Source organism: Stegodyphus dumicola, chromosome 9 (assembly GCF_044657685.1).
Source record: "Stegodyphus dumicola isolate Sdum_Otavi_A_Nest chromosome 9, ASM4465768v1".
Classification (NCBI taxonomy): domain Eukaryota; kingdom Metazoa; phylum Arthropoda; class Arachnida; order Araneae; family Eresidae; genus Stegodyphus; species Stegodyphus dumicola.
Window position 1 is genome coordinate 142,909,038 of NC_140776.1, and position 16,891 is coordinate 142,925,928.

The 16,891-nt window shown below is 31.3% G+C and overlaps 1 protein-coding gene across 4 annotated transcripts in view; it reads left to right on the plus strand.

Annotated features, from left to right (window-relative positions):
- Nucleotides 1-16,891, plus strand: part of LOC146995499 (DNA-directed RNA polymerase III subunit RPC1-like) — a 67,166-nt gene that overhangs the window by 48,593 nt on the left and 1,682 nt on the right. For 3 of the 4 annotated variants that reach the window (XM_085824177.1, XM_085824174.1, XM_085824175.1), the window contains exons 1-4: nt 1,345-1,704; nt 2,133-2,265; nt 5,971-6,120; nt 14,655-14,776. In XM_085824177.1, the coding sequence (XP_085680303.1) occupies nt 2,263-2,265; nt 5,971-6,120; nt 14,655-14,776 (275 nt within the window). In that variant the 5' untranslated portion in view covers nt 1,345-1,704; nt 2,133-2,262. Of the gene's footprint in view, nt 1-1,344; nt 1,705-2,132; nt 2,266-5,970; nt 6,121-14,654; nt 14,777-16,891 lie in introns of those variants that run through there. The other variant, XM_085824176.1, reaches the window with a different exon arrangement.

Genomic DNA, 16,891 nt, shown 5'->3' on the forward strand with positions numbered 1-16,891 from the left:
GTTTCTCAGTAATTTGAGGCAGAGCGCGAAATGAGACCTCTGATTAAAACAAACTGCACATTTTGAAAAGAACCAACTTAGTCCAGTTTAGAGTCATAGCAGAGTTTTCAATCTATATGCATTTCGTCGAAACTGAGAACGCATATTTTTTCTACGGAATACAAATATTCGCCTCTTTCCTTCTTTAGAGTAAGAACATTACTTTGAATTCTTGGACTACACTAAAATTTAGAAAACACTAAAAAATAAAATAAACACCATTTCTTTAATTTGATAATACTAGGTAAAGATATTCCAATTTTTTTCTTATTTTTTTTTCTTTCCAAAAATCATAGCTTTAAGATGACAGAGCTCTTATGACAATGCAACGTGAAATATTTTCACTAGTCCACCTGATTTTTTTCTTCTTTTTCAGTAATGCATTAATCTGCGTCTTTATAAAAATATGCTTTAGACATTTTTCCAAATTCTCCGATTTGTGCTCCCCCCAAATTTCGCTATTTGAGATTTTAATTTCTGACACCAATTTCTGTCGTCCGCCTTCTTTGTCGCAGAACAAACATTCTAAAATTTTTCTTTTCTCTATTTTTCAATACTGTAATACAATTTTATAAGGATATTATTTTGTTCTTCAAATTATCCATGCATTCTTGTTTATCCTTAAACATTCAGGAGGATCTACATTTTCATTTGTGAGTTTTATTTCAAAATCATTAAAATTTGATTTATTATTGTCATCATCAATTTCGATTTATTATTGTCATCATCAATTTCGATTTATTATTGTCATCATAATTTACTTTCGGCACAGCATTCCATTTCAACAGTTTCTTTTTGTGGCTATCCAAACAAGCGATTTTTCATATCATCTTCATAAACAATGCATAGAAAATGTTCGCTGCAGATTTTTCCGCTCTTCACATTAATAAAATCTTCTCTGTGACATTTGTGTATCCATTCTTTCGTCAAAAGCAAACTCTCATTTGGATCCTTTGGTTCCATGAAATAAAATATCTCATCCTTTCATACTTCTGTAAGTGCTAGGCACGTTACTGCAGCGCAAAAAGCCATATTACGTAAACGATACTTTACAATATAGAATTTAAAATAAAAACTGACTAAAATTGCATATATATAAATTATTTTAAATATATACATTATTAGAAAACAGATATATATATTATTGAAATTAATTTGGGATATGTAACCTCTAGAAAATTGTCTCGCAGCTCAATGAAACTACTGTTTTAAACGCGGGAAATCAGGACAGGTGGCATCACAGTGACGTCAGATTATTGCCTGTTACGTCCCCCCATCAGGCTCGCGTCGGCGAGGAGTCGAACAAAGAAATGAGCTAGCCCTTCTATTTATCCCTGGGTCTTTCTACGGACCTTGAGAATAAAGTTCTTAACTTTTCTTTATGTATCTGGCAACAACGTCACCGTGCAGATTTTATGATGCAATATTTGAATTCATGTATTTACATTTTGGTGCAAATAATTTTCTGTTGTGAAAGTGCATTTAGCTTGAATTTTTATTTCATGCTTTTATCCGGAATTTTACTCTAATTTTGTAGTATACTCAAGTGGTGTGCGCGTGGTATTAACTGTATGTTTTGGTATTTTTTCTTTCGTAATTGCTCGTAATAATTTAATAATCATGGTGAAAGAGCAGTTCAGAGAGTCTCATCTCTTTAAAAAAAATGTAAGTTTCAGTTTTACTTTACTTTTTTAGTATATATATAAAATTTATAAATTATATATTTACTCTTTCGTATCATTTAATTAGTTCATTAGTATTTAATTTTGTATTTTAATGTCAGATTAGTTTGATTTTGATTATAAGATTATTATTTGATCATAAGATGATTTTGATTTTGATTATATGTTAATGGCAATTAATCATGAGTTACTTTTTCGTAGGAATTAATTATTAATCTGCTACACCTTGTTTTCTAATTTTGAAATATTCATAATTAACTAATCGCAGTTCTAGTCTGTTTATATCGGAAATGTTCGATATTCTTGTTGAAACTCCTATCGTAAATAATTAATGCATGTTTTAAATTTAATTAATGTTTTATTTGTCATATTACACTTTTATTTATTTACTTATTTGTTTGTAATATTTAGTTGCAAAATTAGCTTTGGTTTGCAAAGTGCTATAGACATACGCCAGCAAGCTCATGTTAACTGTGTAAATACATCTTTATATGAGGAAAAGTCTCATGAAGCTGTGTCATATGGAGTGCTTGACCCCAAAATGGTAAGAAACATTTTGCTAGCTATGTATGCATAATATGATTGTATAATAAGTTAATAGTTTGCCAATAATTGGAAGTTTATTTTACAATGTGTGTCATAAGACAGGTATTATAAAGTGCTAAAAAGGAGCCATTGCTTTTAGATATACAGTGAACTTAAGCAATCAGAACTTAATGACTTACCTGTTCTTACTGTGACTGTTAACCCCCTTTATTTAAGAGTTATTTAATATTAGCAATAATTATTCAAAAATATAGCATGTTATAAGTTATCTTTTCAGATTTATCCGCAACCTGAAGAGACCATCTGAAAAGTGACTGGGACCCTTAACAACAGAGAAAATCAGTTATGTGGAAATTTTCTGAATACAAGAGATTCAGAGAAAAGAGTTTCCAGAGGGGATAAAACGTGTATGTTGTGAAAAAAAAAAAAAAAAAAAAAAAAAGTCCTGACAAAAATAGGCTAAAATGTTTAAACTGTTTCTTTGATAAAGACAGAGAGCTAAAGAGTGAATGGCAGAATAAAGCATACTAATGTAAATTTTAACAGTAAATTCCCAATTATCCTGCCTAAAGGTCATAAATTAACTAAGCTCATTTTAGAATTCTACTGTAAACCATATTTTAATCTAGGCCTTACTACTTTTCTATATTATATTAGGCAAAAGTTTTGTCCAGTTCAAGGTAAGGCAACATGTAAGAAAGTAATGTACGACTGCATTTAGTATTTTAGAGTGAAACCTATAGGAGTTGAACAATTAATGGATGATTTATTGAGAGAGAGGAGGATGCTTGATTTCCCATTCAACTGTGAATTTTTGTGGCCCATTCCTTGTTGAATGTAAACATTGAAAGAAGGGAATTTATCATAAAATATATATGTGCATTTTTATATGCTTAGTTACAAAAGCCATTCACCTCAAAATTGTCACTGATTTAATATCAGAGGCCTTCTTAGCATGTTTAAAGAGATTTGTGGCTCAAAGAGCAGGAGTTCTCAACCAGTGGTATGCAAGAGAAAAGTGTAGGTGGTACGCAAAGAAGCAAAATATTTTGAACTATTCAATTAAAAAATTAAAACCCCAACATCCTGACTGAGTTTTTTCTCTAACACTCGTAAATTTGTGCCATCTGAGCTTTGTTAAGAGTGGTGGTTGTAGTGGTACTTTGTAGTGGTGGTATTAAAGGTTTTCAGTTTTTGTTTAGATGGTATGCATTAATCAAAAGGTTGAGAACTTCTGTCATAGAGGTTTATGTTCAAAATTATTTTCAGACAGTGCTAAAAATTTCATAGAAGTATATTAGGAAATATTTAGTTGTAAAACCAAATGATGGCCTTGCTAGTTACATGTCAGCTGAGGGAATTGATTAGAGCTTTCTTTCACCAAGAGCATCTTAATTTGGTGGCCTCTGGGAAAGTGGAGTTAAGGCATTTAATTATAATTTTTAAAAAGTTTTAGGCAATTCCAGATAGAGTTATGAAGAATTCCTAGCACCCATTATCCATATGGAAGGAATTCTAAATTCAAGACCACTTGTAACTCGTTTTGTATTGATGTGTATGATGTATTAACCCCTGCTCATTTCTTAATTGGCAGACCCTTAAATACTGTTATAGAGCCAAATTTCATGGTGTTTAAAGAAACTGGTTGTCTAATTGAAAAAAACTGACAGAAATATTTCAAGTTTTTTGGTAGAAATCACATATACAGTATCTTTTTAATTTGCAGCAAAGCTCAAGTGGGTGTTAGAAAAAGATAATTTGAAAATAAATGAGTTAATGCTTCTCTAGGATGAAAACCTACTGCCTCAAAAATGGGCATTAGGTAGAATAATTGAGCTTCATTTTGGTGAAGACAAACAGATCAGAGTGGTTAAAGTAAAAAGTCTGGAGTTTACAAATGCATCATTTCAAAAATCATTATTTTACCTATTGATAAGTAATCTTATATTAGTGTTTTAATGTTATTATTACATTGTGTTTGTTTTCTATTTCCATCTGAAATAACTGCATGACTTAATGGTTGAATGTTACCATTGCAATGCGGTCAGAAGGTTCCATACCTAACTATAAGGGCTGTTGTAGCAGTGCCATCTATCAAGAAAGAGAAAAAATGTTGCCTTACCATGGAAGTTATGAGTGGCTTTCATATCAGAATTTGGATTTTAATAAATCTGTGGGATTCAGGGTTAAAATTAAAAAATTGGGTTAGTCTATATTTTAGGGTGCCCCTCGGATTATCGCCAAACTGTTCTTTCATTTATGGTAACTTGAGTAATTGAATGTTATGGAAGCCCTGTAATGATGTGATTGGTTGCATGATTGCAGTGAATTTGACTGATGGGAAAATATTCGTAAGGACTTATTTCTGCATTGGATGTCAGTTAGGAAGTATGTTGCTTATTTTGTGCTGTACACCATAAAATGGCTGTATGTGATGAGATTAATCTGAAGTTTCTGTACGATTTGGAACAAAAGGGAAAAAAAGCATTGATTGACTTGTGTGTAAATGAAGGTTTACTTAGTAGTCATTATAAGTGTCCTGTTTGTTTGTAGGAAATGCATATGGTCAAAGGTAAAGATCGTTCAGATGGCTTTGAATGGGTTTGTTGCAAGAAAGGCCACCGACAGTCCGTCACTATGAAGGATATATTTTACTCTTATTTTTGTAAATTTATGTGGTGATGGCATTATGCATATTCTAGTTCTGAAAATTTTTTTGGTTGCCGTTAAGGAATTTTGTGTGCCACAGACTGAAGACATAGAAATTTCTAAATATGGTTAATTCGATATTTCGTTTTTGTAGTGTGTATATGCGATAGATAATACATATTTCTTTTTTTATGTTATTTCATTGTGTAATTTAAAATTCAGTTTATTGAGCTTTGAATGGCTATAAATTTTGTTCAGTTTTGGTGATGAGTAACTTTGTTGTAACATTATATAACGTCATCATTTTCCTGATTTTTTCTTAAGTGAAAATAAATTGATATGTACGTAGACGAAGGGAGTGCACAGTGCCGAGTTTGTGCAATTCTCCAATTTTTTTTCAAGTGAAAATAGATCGATGTGTACATAAACACCAAGTTTGTACAATTCTTTGGCTTATTATTTTGGTTTTTGTGTAGCAGTCATCTTGAAATTGTGCCTTGCAGGCCAGTCACCAATTTTCACCAAGGAGTACCCTGAAATATATTTTTATCAAAAAATTGTTGCAAGTGTTTTAAGTAAAAATAAAATACAATCCACTGAAATAAATGATAACAAGTGTCTTTAATCAATAACAGAGGGGAAAAAAAAAAAAAAAAAAAAAAAAAACTATTTTAAACAAAAACTTTCTGGTGATTACAGTTCAGTAACTACTGCTAATAATTGGTAAACACATTAAAATGGAAGCTGTTATCCCTGAATGTAAATTAATAGTAATATTAAGTATTTAGCAATGAAAAACGGAAAATTTTTACTAGCTGAAGAAACAAACTATGTGCACATATGAAATGTTGGTAACTGTTTCTTGCCATACTAAGTCACCAACTCTTCTTTATCACCTAGGTTGCTATAACAAGGAAGTATCCAGATTTTTTTCCTTATAGACTTTTTTAAACATTTGCCATGTATTGAAAATAAGTATTTACAGCTTGAAATTTCCCACAGTTGAACCTCTTGTGTATGTGTGTAGATATAAAAAAGTATTTTTGTTATGTAGGGTACAAGTCGTAAGAATCAGAAATGTGCCACTTGTGGTAAACAAGTTAGTGATTGTGTAGGCCACTTTGGATGCATCGATTTACAGCTGCCTGTCTTCCATGCTGGTTATTTTAGGTCTACTATCACAATTCTGCAAACAATATGCAAGGTAAGTCGAAATTTATTTTTAGTTGAATCTTATTTATACCTTTTAAATATGGGTATGAATTAAAAAAGAAAGAGAATTTATTTTGAGGCATGAGGTTGACATATGACTGTACAATTTTCATAGAAAGGATTGTGCTTATGGGATTGAAAATGGAGACTGTAATGTATATGGTAACATTTTGCTGGTAATAATCAAATAGCTGTCAATTACATATAGAAAATGGAATCGGTTCAGGATGAGCTATATGTTGCTGTAAAATTTTTTTGTCTGCCTTCAGATATCTACCACGGAAGCATATCAAATTTAGTATCATGCATGCAGCAAAGATATTCTACCCTAATCAACAACATTTTGGTTGTTTAAAGATATTTATATATTAGTACAACCATCTTGGTGCAGTTTGGAAATTTTTTTATTTAAGAAAGAGATTGATGACTTAATTGCAAAAAATTATTTATTACATTCATACATTTTATAACACATATATATTTTATACTTTTACCCTTGTGGTGACTAGGTGCAAAAGAATAGTCCCAATGTAATCTATGTGTGTGTTGTAAAAGGCGATTAAAATAGGTCCCAGTGTCTGCAGGTATAGCTGGGTACAATGCTTCTGGATAGGGGACTTATCCTTCAGGTTGGAGGTTGTGTGTGAGGCCAAAAACCTCACCTGTAAAAAATTACATATTAGGAAAGCTCAAGAAGAAAAAGCTAGACGAGCCTTATTCAGATGACATGGAATGAAAAAGGGCATGAGAACTGGATCATGTAATGTATGCACACTTTTTAAGAGAGGAGTACTGAGTAATCTAATAGATGTGAAATTGATATGCTGGCTGTGCAGGAGGTAAGATGGTTATAAAAGGGAAAACTAGGTAACAGAAGCTTTAGCCTATATTTTACTGTCAAGAGAAATATTACTTTGGTACAGAGTTCATGGTAAATAATAGAATTAGAGATAAAGTTATAGATTTTGTACCTGTAACGAAAGAATTTGTAAAATACGAGTAAAAACCATACCACAAAACATGAGCATTATATGTGTACTGTACACTGCTCAAAAAAAAAAAAGAAAAAAGGGACAGTTCTATATCTCCTGTTCTACTGGGCCGATTGACAAAATTCAAATTGTGTTCTTCATGTCTCGAAAGTGCAACTTAGGATATATATTAGATTTATATATAGCACTATTCGGTACTTTTCCGTTTTGCCGGCGCAAGCGATAAAGTCGCCAATAATGGTACAACCGATGCCAAACGATTTATCCTCGCTGGTAACCTTTTACGCCTCATTTTCAAAACAAGTCGCAGCCTTTTCTTATCAGATTGATTGTTTCTTTCAATACTGGCATATAATTACATAGAATTTTTATCAGATAGTTCAGTTTTATGTCTAAGGCCATTTTCGGTAATTAAATCAATTAGGACGCAATCACAGCGCTTACCCGAAGCCGAAAATATAGAAAAGGTAAATTCAAGGGTTAAATTCATCAATTCTAATGAGACTACATTAGCGAAGTAAAGCACTACAGTTTTACATAATTTCTGAGTAAGCTATTCGTACGAATTGAAATATTTCTTGCATTTAAACTTGTGTCCCAAATTAAGATTTAACTTGAAATTAATGTAGATAATTACTGAGAGCATTAGATTTTTGTAGAGTAGTTTACATGAGATGAGATCGCTTGGGGTCACGTGATACGAACCGGCGAATCAGGATGTTGAAAAATAGCATAGTAATTTCTTAAATTAATATCTTTTTACAAATTTATTGGCTTTTTATAAAATTTTAAGCGATATTAAAATGTTTATGCCTTCAAAATAAAAAATTCTTAAAATTAACAATTTTTAATATTTTTTATGTGTATACTGTATGTTGTCGCCAATAAAGTCTGCTTGGTGAGATTTGCGCCGGCAAAACGGAAAAGTACCCACTATTCTAACATAGGTATTTTGACACAAAATCGGACTTTTTCTAAAATAACATAGCAATTTTTTTACATATTTCAATTCTACAACTCAAATTACGCCTAAATATGAAATTTTGTAAAATTTGGAGTGAAATTTATGGAGAAATTCACTAATTTAAGTTGGCACTTTTTCAGTTTGCGCCAAGAATAGTTCACTTGGCGAACTTCTTAATATATGGCAACCTAGTTCCTTTCCCGTAAGAGGGAAAAAAGTCACCATCGTTCCTTTTTTCCAAATAATAGTCTTTATGTTATATTTTTAATTATAACTTATTATTTTAAGTAATTTTTTCTTTTTCGAATTTCATTTTAATTGTTTAAGTTGCATGTTTTTTTTTTTCGAATAACTGTTTTAAAAATTTCTATTTACCTATTCGAACTGCGTAAAAAAAGGTGCAGCGTTTATTTTTTTTCAAACAGTTTTCTTTATATATATTTTTGTCATAGTTATTATTTTAGGTAATTTTTAAATTTTTATACTTTTATTTTAATTGTTTGTGTTGCATTGTCTCTTCAGATAATTGTTTTGAAATTTTCTATTTATTCCTTCGAACTGAGCATTTTAAATATATTTATTAATATAAATTTTCCAGAATTTGATTTTATTTATTTGAATTGTGTTTCTTTCGGAAGAATACTTTGTAACCCACACTACGATGCGTTTGGGTTATTGGGTTATTCAATTATGGCAAAGCACACGAGGGCTATCTGCCTAAAGGGAGGGATGCCTTTGTGAAGGACTTTCTAAGGGAAATTGGCTCATATACACGTTACACATGGGGAAAACCATGAAAACGCCCATGCAGCCAGCCTGTTTGCGGGATTCGAACCTCGGACCGAACTACCAGTGTTCAGCGTCTTTACTGCTCGGCCGCTGGTGGGCCCTATGATGCATTTGAAAACTGCATATATTAAAAGAGAAAATATAACTTCTCTTTTTCTTCAGGCATTCTACTTTATTCTTGCTCTTTTTCTCTAGGCATTCTGCAAGTATATTAAAAAGCATCCAACTTTTCGAAATATCTTGATATTTCTGACAATCATTTTATATAAAGTTATCGCCTTCCATTTCATAAAGGCCCACAAACGGCCGAGCGGTAAAGTCGCTGAACACTGGTAGTTCACTCCGGGGTTCGAATCCCGGTAAACGGGCTGGTTGCATGGGCGTTTTCGTGGATTTTCTCATGTGTACCGTGTATGACAGCTGGTTTCCCTTAGAAAGTTCTTCACAAAGTATTTCGTCAGAGCCTTTATCAGTCTTTAGAGGCTAAACATTTTAAAGGTATGAGATGAAAGGAAAGACTGGTTTCATCGAGAGGTTTTGGTTTATTTAATTATGACAGAGCATACTAGGGCTATCTGCCTAAAGGGAGGGATGCCTTCATGGAGGACTTTCTAAGGGAAACTGGCTTGCATACACGTTACATATGGGAAAAACCACGAAAACGCCCATGCAGCCAGCCGTTCGTGGGATTCGAAACTCGGACCGAACTACCAGTTTTCAGCGACTTTACCGCTCGGCCGCTGTTTCTTCAGGAGGGGGAGAAAAATGCCTTTAGGTGACATCTACATACAATACTGGATTAACTCCTGAATCTTCAAACAATTTGACAGAGAAAATCATTCCCCATTTATGATACGATATGATGTTCTATAACGTAATTTAAATTTATACAACCATATAGTCTGAAACCAGTCTCTCTTCACTTTAATCTGCAATGATATTGTTTTTGTCTTTTCTGCTAACGCAAGCTCAATTGATGGTATTTGCTGGTGTACACGTCCAAGTGTTTTCTCTTTGAACGCCTAAATTCTTTGAAGTATCCTGAAAGCGTCCAACTTTTTGAAACATCTTGGTATGTCTGACAGCCAAATTTCCCTGCAAATGTTTGCTTACTTTTCTCCCTAATTTTCTTCTTTTCTTCTACAGTTATTTTCAGTGCTCACACAACAAAATTAAATTGCTAGACTTCCATAAATTTTGCATTCTTGTCAATATTTTAAAATATCAATTACATGAATTGCGAATCAATTACATGAATAAAATATCAATTACATGAATTTCAGCTGAAGACAGCTTTTCATTTTCTAGTCATTTTAACTATAAATAAAGTTTAAAGCGAAGTCCAAAGGATAAATATTTTAATTAAAAGATTTTTGCTAAATGACAAAGAAATAAAACAGTCCAGCAGTGTTTATTCTGTACCACCGAGTAACCCGATTCTTATATCGGCTGAAACAATCTAAATCATATTAAAGATCATGTTTTTTTTATACAATCTATAACGTGAGAGAAAAATTAGCTTCTTAAAACATTCCTTCTAAGAGGATTAATATAAAAGATTATGTTTATATATATATTTTTAAAGCTGGGACTTGAACCAAACTGTCAAACTTTTAAAGTGTTTAAAACTTTAAAGTGTGAAACTTTTAAAGATTGTGGTGGTGTTTTTATTATTTCAGGACAGTTATACAGCAGCCAGAGTCTAGTGTTCAAAGCAGTGTGCTTGGGGTCATTGTCCTGGTAGAATTTAAAATCGTTATGAACGTTCAATTTTCCTGCTGAAGATTTCAAATTTTGATTTAAAATATCAATATACTTGTACTGATCCATTATACTGTCAATAAAAACAAGATTACCAACTCCAGCGGACGACATACACCCCCATACCATAACTCCTCCTCCACCATGTTGTACTGTTGGCACCAAGTTCTGTTTGCAAAATTCTTCCCTGGGTTTTCTCCACATCAAGATTCTACCGTCAGAACCAAATATATTAAATTTACTCTCATCAGCAAACATAATTTCATTCCAGTAATCAGAATTCTTATTTATGTTGGATTTTGCGACCAGTCTGAGTTTTCTAATCCTTTCACTTACGAAGAATTTTTCCTGGCTGATATTCCTCTATCGTGATATCCAGCAGATCGAATTATTCTTCTAATAGTCTCAGGATTAACAATTACTCCATATAATGCTTGTAAATCAGCAGCAACTTTAGAAACACTCATTTTTGGATTTTTTTTTAATATTTCAAACGATAATTCACTTTATTCCATTGGATAGCTTTGGTGGTCGGCCAGGTTTTCTTTTATCCTGAATCATATGATTCTTTTTATATCGTTTAATGATATTGAAAACTGTTGAATGACTTAAGTTAACTGTTTCAGCAGTTTCTCTAACAGATTTTCCACATTCAATATGCAAATTAATAACTAATTTTCGAATTTCAGGCAAAGTTTCTTTTCGTTTAGTATTCATGGCTGCACAGAGCTAAAAAACACAAAAATTCCAAAACAAACTGGAGAGAAATACTGAAGAGATTTTATAAATTATTTCCAATTACTTTTAAGTAAAAATAAAAATTCCAAAAAATATTTTTATTGTAGTACGTAGTAGTATCTAGTGGTGTCCCATTACTTACGTGAGCCATTTTTTGCTCCGTTCTAAACAATTGTATTTTTATTAAATTAATATTTTACTATTTTGAGAAAATGTATGTTATGTAATAATTGTTATTAAATTTATGTATGAAACACACCTACAAAAAATTTTTACATGTTTTTTTAATTTATTTTATTACAGTTTCCTTTTGTAAAGCACAAGTGTCCCATCACTTTTGTGAGACACTGTATGTGAAACATAGTGGCTTCCACAAGTGTTCGTACACTTAGAGTTTCAGTGTAATATTAATTTATTCATTAATAAAAATTAGTATTTGAGAATGAGAATTTTTTAATAATATCTATAAATTTCTTCTAGAAAAATACATTGGTTATTTTATGATCACAGTAAAACTTTTGTTTTGGAAAATCAATTAAAGAAAAGTAGCAGAAAAGTTACCTCACAAGTCTTTGTGCACTTTAATGAAATCTGCACATACAGTCAAAAGTCGTTAATCCGGACTCGTCGGGACTTCGGCGATTCCGGATTATCGATTTTTCCGGATTATAGATCATCAGTTTAAATCTCGTAAGATGGCATGCAGAAATACTAAAATTAAAAGTATGAAACCGTAATTTATGAAATAAAGAACAATTATGATCTAAAGGGTATCAAAATTTGCAAAAAGAAAAAGCTTAATATTTATTTGTTTACTTTATTAAACATTTCTTTCAATGTAAGTTGTTTAAGTTTTGCTTCGTTTCATGTGATAATACTTTCTCTTTAATTCTATTAAACAGACATAATTTTTTGTTCAGTTACAAAGTTCCGCTGTTCAAGTCCTCTAATTGCTGTGTCGAGAATATTGACTAATTTGCCAATCGAAATTTTTTTGTTTTCAATAACCTCTGTCACTTTCTTCGCTATCGGAAGCAAATTATAATGACGAGGAACTTGTTTTAAATCATATCAAAGACGGTGCACATCGAGATGAAATACTACATTTGATAAGGAATTATAAGCCAAATAAAATAAAAACATCTGCCCTGAAGATAAGGATAGTGCTGACAGATCAACTTCCAATTCATTACGCGCACGCCGCGGCGTTCCCCCCGCCGAGCAGCGTGAAATTGATAAATAGATTTCGGATTTCAAAACATACTTTCGCTTTACATCCTTTACATATTAACAAATATATATTAGAAATTCCATTTGATATAATCGAAATTTTAAACTTACTTTTATAAAATTGCTCTTACAGTCTGCAAAAAATAATAAGCCGGATCCAATTCGAAAATTAAGGAACAACGCAATCATCAACATTAACTGAAATAGATAATTATTTAGCTTATACGTCCATTATACATAAAACGCACATGCGAAAACGTATTCTGCACTTGCGCACACTCATATGCATAGTCGTTATGTGCACGCGTAAACGCCTATGCGCATGTGTCAACGCGGCACATGCGCAGAATGTTTTTAGTTTTGAGGTCCGGATTATAGATCATTCCGAATTATGGGTGTCCGAATTAACGACTTTTGACTGTATTAGTAAATATTGTAGTATTTCTGTTGGTTACTATTTTTTAGGATATCCTGCAGCATTTATGACAACTTTCAAATGTCAGGGCATACAGTTCATCAGGTTTTCTTTTCTTTTTCTTTCTTTCTTTCTTTCTTTTTTTTTTTTTTTTTTGTAATATCTGCATTGATGTTCTTCTATTCTTCCACCATTCTTGCTTATAGTTCGGTTTTTCATTTTTATGTTGTGTCTTTGTACTCTATCCTACAAGTCTCTCCACATACATTCTATCAGGTTTCAATCTAGTGAGTGAAGTGGTGTTTTCAGAACTAATGAGCAATTTGCTCATAAGTTCTGCTTAGAATCGTTAGCCTGATAAAAAAAAATAAAGGGTACTTGTTTAAATGCTGATATGAAGTGTTTATAAGTTTTGTTGAATAATTTTTGATGATAAAATCCCAAAGTTTATTAAGATTCCAACTCCAATTATTTTAATATTATTATTCCAAATATATTTGAGTTTATTATATGGCTGAGTTTAATAGATGGCAGTTTGTTTATTTGTGGTAGTATCAGTTTTAAATGCATCTTGTGAAATAATAATTAACAACTAATCCAATACTTAAAATAATAATTAAAAATTAATGCTAAAATTCAACTGTTTTCATAATTTTGAAATTTTTTAAAATTTTTTATAAAAATATTTGTATAATTATGTACTTGAGAAAATTTTTAATTCTTACAAGTAATTGTTGTATGTTTGTTTAGTATTGTTCATCAACACTTTTTGAATTGTAGTCTCAAATTAATAAAACTGATGGTAGATTTTTTATCAACATTTTCGATTCATGAGTTTTTCTTATAATATATGGTGCTTTTCTAGATCTAAATGATACTGCAATATCAGTTTTCAAAGTTTCCAGTGTTCTTTTAACACTCTGTAATATTGTAGTCAGTTTTTACATGCATATATTGTCTGAATATTATTGTGAATTGACATATATTCTAGAACTGAATTTTCATAACTTCCTTCAGTGATATCTGAAACAGATGGTTGAGGAATGACCATTTGTTATGTTTGAACACCACATTAAAGGCATAGACAATCATTTTAAAGTTTGTATGAAAGTTTGGAGTAGTCACACTATTAATTTAAGTTTTGCTTGTTTTAGCTTTAAATGTCAATTTTGAATGATCCAAATGTAATGACATCATATAATTTACAGGACTTGAATGTTATTTTCATCATTGTACATCTTTGGGCTTTCTTTCTTGTGTAATTCAATGTTAATCAAAACTTTACTTTGCCATTTTTTATTTTTATTTTTATTTTTTTTTTTATTTTTATTTTTACCATCATGTGCTAAACTTTTGGAAGACAGTATATTACAAGTTGCAGTCGTCTACTTGATTTTCATTTAGAATATATGACATTATAGGTACTGCAGTTTCACATTATGCATAGAGCTATTACAATTTCAATAAAAGGTTATACAGTTAATGAAACACAAAATACTAAATTTACTGATGATTTGAATTTCAGTGTACAGGTATTAAAACATGTAAGGTTATTATTATAATAGTTGAAATTTAATATTAACAGAAAAATATGGGCAAAATATTTAATTTTGGAAATTTCATTATTTTTAATTTAGGATATTTCCCTCCTTCTGATGAATCCACATGTTGGACGGCCAGAACATTTAATTCTGACAAAGCTACCAGTTCCACCATTGTGTATTAGACCTTCTGTGATATCTGAAGTCAAACGTGGAACGTGAGTTAAAAACGTTTTTTAAAAAAACAATATGAAATTTTGTTTAAAGTGCTAAAAATATTGGAAAACAAATTGAATTGATAAGACAAACTACAGTGTCTTTCCATAGTTGTTCACAACGTTTTCTGTTTTCTTAAAGATTATATTTATTTTTAACTGATACATCATATTTAAGGTATAGCATGTTATGCAGTAAAATATATTGTCACCATCACCCAATTAACCAGTGATATCAAAATAACAGTACTTTTGAGAGTAATTTCAAATCTGAAATTTAGGTCTATGAGGCAAGTATGTAGGCTCACAATCTTAACATTTGTTGGACTTAACATTGAAAACATTTTGGTTATGTTTCTAACCCCAACGTAACAAGCCTCATACAGCTAGGGAATCAAGGAATTATCCATACTATAAAAATAAACTACCGATTCCTTTTTATGCATCTGTGTGAGAACTTTGAAAGCAATGTCCGTGATTTTCAGAAACAGTTCACACTTAAAGGGCAGGTCAAAAGGAGAATTTAATAAATGTGTATGTATGGTTTTAGAGCACTGTAGTTTTATTACATCAATGCCATTTCTTATAACATTTTACAAAGTAATTTATTAACATGTCTAGTATTTTTATGACTATTTTTATGTCTAGTAATTGTATGACAATTACCCTTGTGAAGTAGAACCTGACAGAATATATCATATATATCTTGTTTCACTTGCAGTTTTCTGATTCATTATCACTTCCTACATAGAATAATTTATTTGCTAAATTTTTTCACAGATTTTCACATCTTCCATATTAAACACTTTTATTCTTTCCATTGCAAAGGTTATAAAATTACTCTATACTAATGGTACCGAGGAAAAATAATACAATGTGCTAAAATGAAAAACTAATGCAGCATACTGAAAATTCAAGTATAAGCATAAATCTGTGTGGGCCATCCTAGGAAGTCACAATGGAAAAATATGAATTTACATGATCCATCTGTTATGTGTTAAGGATGCCACATTTGCATGCCCTCCAACAGCCAATGTAACTGAACACTGGTAGTTTGGGTCGAGGTTCGAATCCCAGGAACGCGTTAGCTGCATGGTCGTTTTCGTGGTTTTCCCCGTGTGTATGAGCTAGTTTCCTTTAGAAAGTCCTTCATGGAGGCATCCTTCCCCTTAGGCAGATAGTTCTCAAGAATTTGCCTTAATCACATAAACCAAACCCAAGCCATATTTGCTTTGTCTCTTTCCTGGAAAGGTATGAAAAATATTACCTTACCTCACTGTTGGTGTAAAATTGTGGCTTGTGATCATGTTCATAGATGACCAGTCAATTTGCAAAGATTCCCTTGGTTTTTAAAGCAAGTTAAATGCCCATGTCAAACATCTTGAATGTATTTACATATTTGGAGAAGATTAGTGTTAGTGAAGAGGATGTGCAATCTTGGATAGATGTAGACTATTCTGTTCCTATTGCGCTCTCTCAAGATGAAGGCAAAGTAATCATATATATATTTAAAAAAATAAGACAACACAGAGTGAAAAAGGTACATGGAAGGAAGCTGATGAAGAATTGTAGTCTTTTGTAAGATTTCCCAGGAAATGTTTATCTATGTCTGTACATGATGTTATGAAGCTTCATTATATATACTGCAAAATTTTAAAACTATGACAACAGTCTTGTGAGTAGGTAGACATTCCAAGTTATATACCTATGGGCTTAGAAATTCATAAATTCCATGTGCTAGTAAATATGGTAGTTTTAAAATGCTGTTTAATTTTGTTTTTTGGAATATAAAATCATGTTATGAGTTTTAGTTTTAAATTATCTGTACAATTTTTTATATTTAATTTTGACATATCAAAAATACAGTATATAATGAGCAAATAAGTTCTCGAAATTATGTCTCCAATAATCTGCAATCAGTGCAGTCCCATTGCTGCCAGTTAAAAAGAATTGTGCATGAATTTGCTTTTTCAGTTAGCCTGAAATATATTAAATTAGAAGAATTGTATATTTTTTTTTTCAGAATAATTTTATTTCATCTCATTGAGAATTCTTGATGTAGCTTCCCCACTGCTTGTAATTCTTGTAGAACTGGCTTATTAAAACTAGATTAAAAAT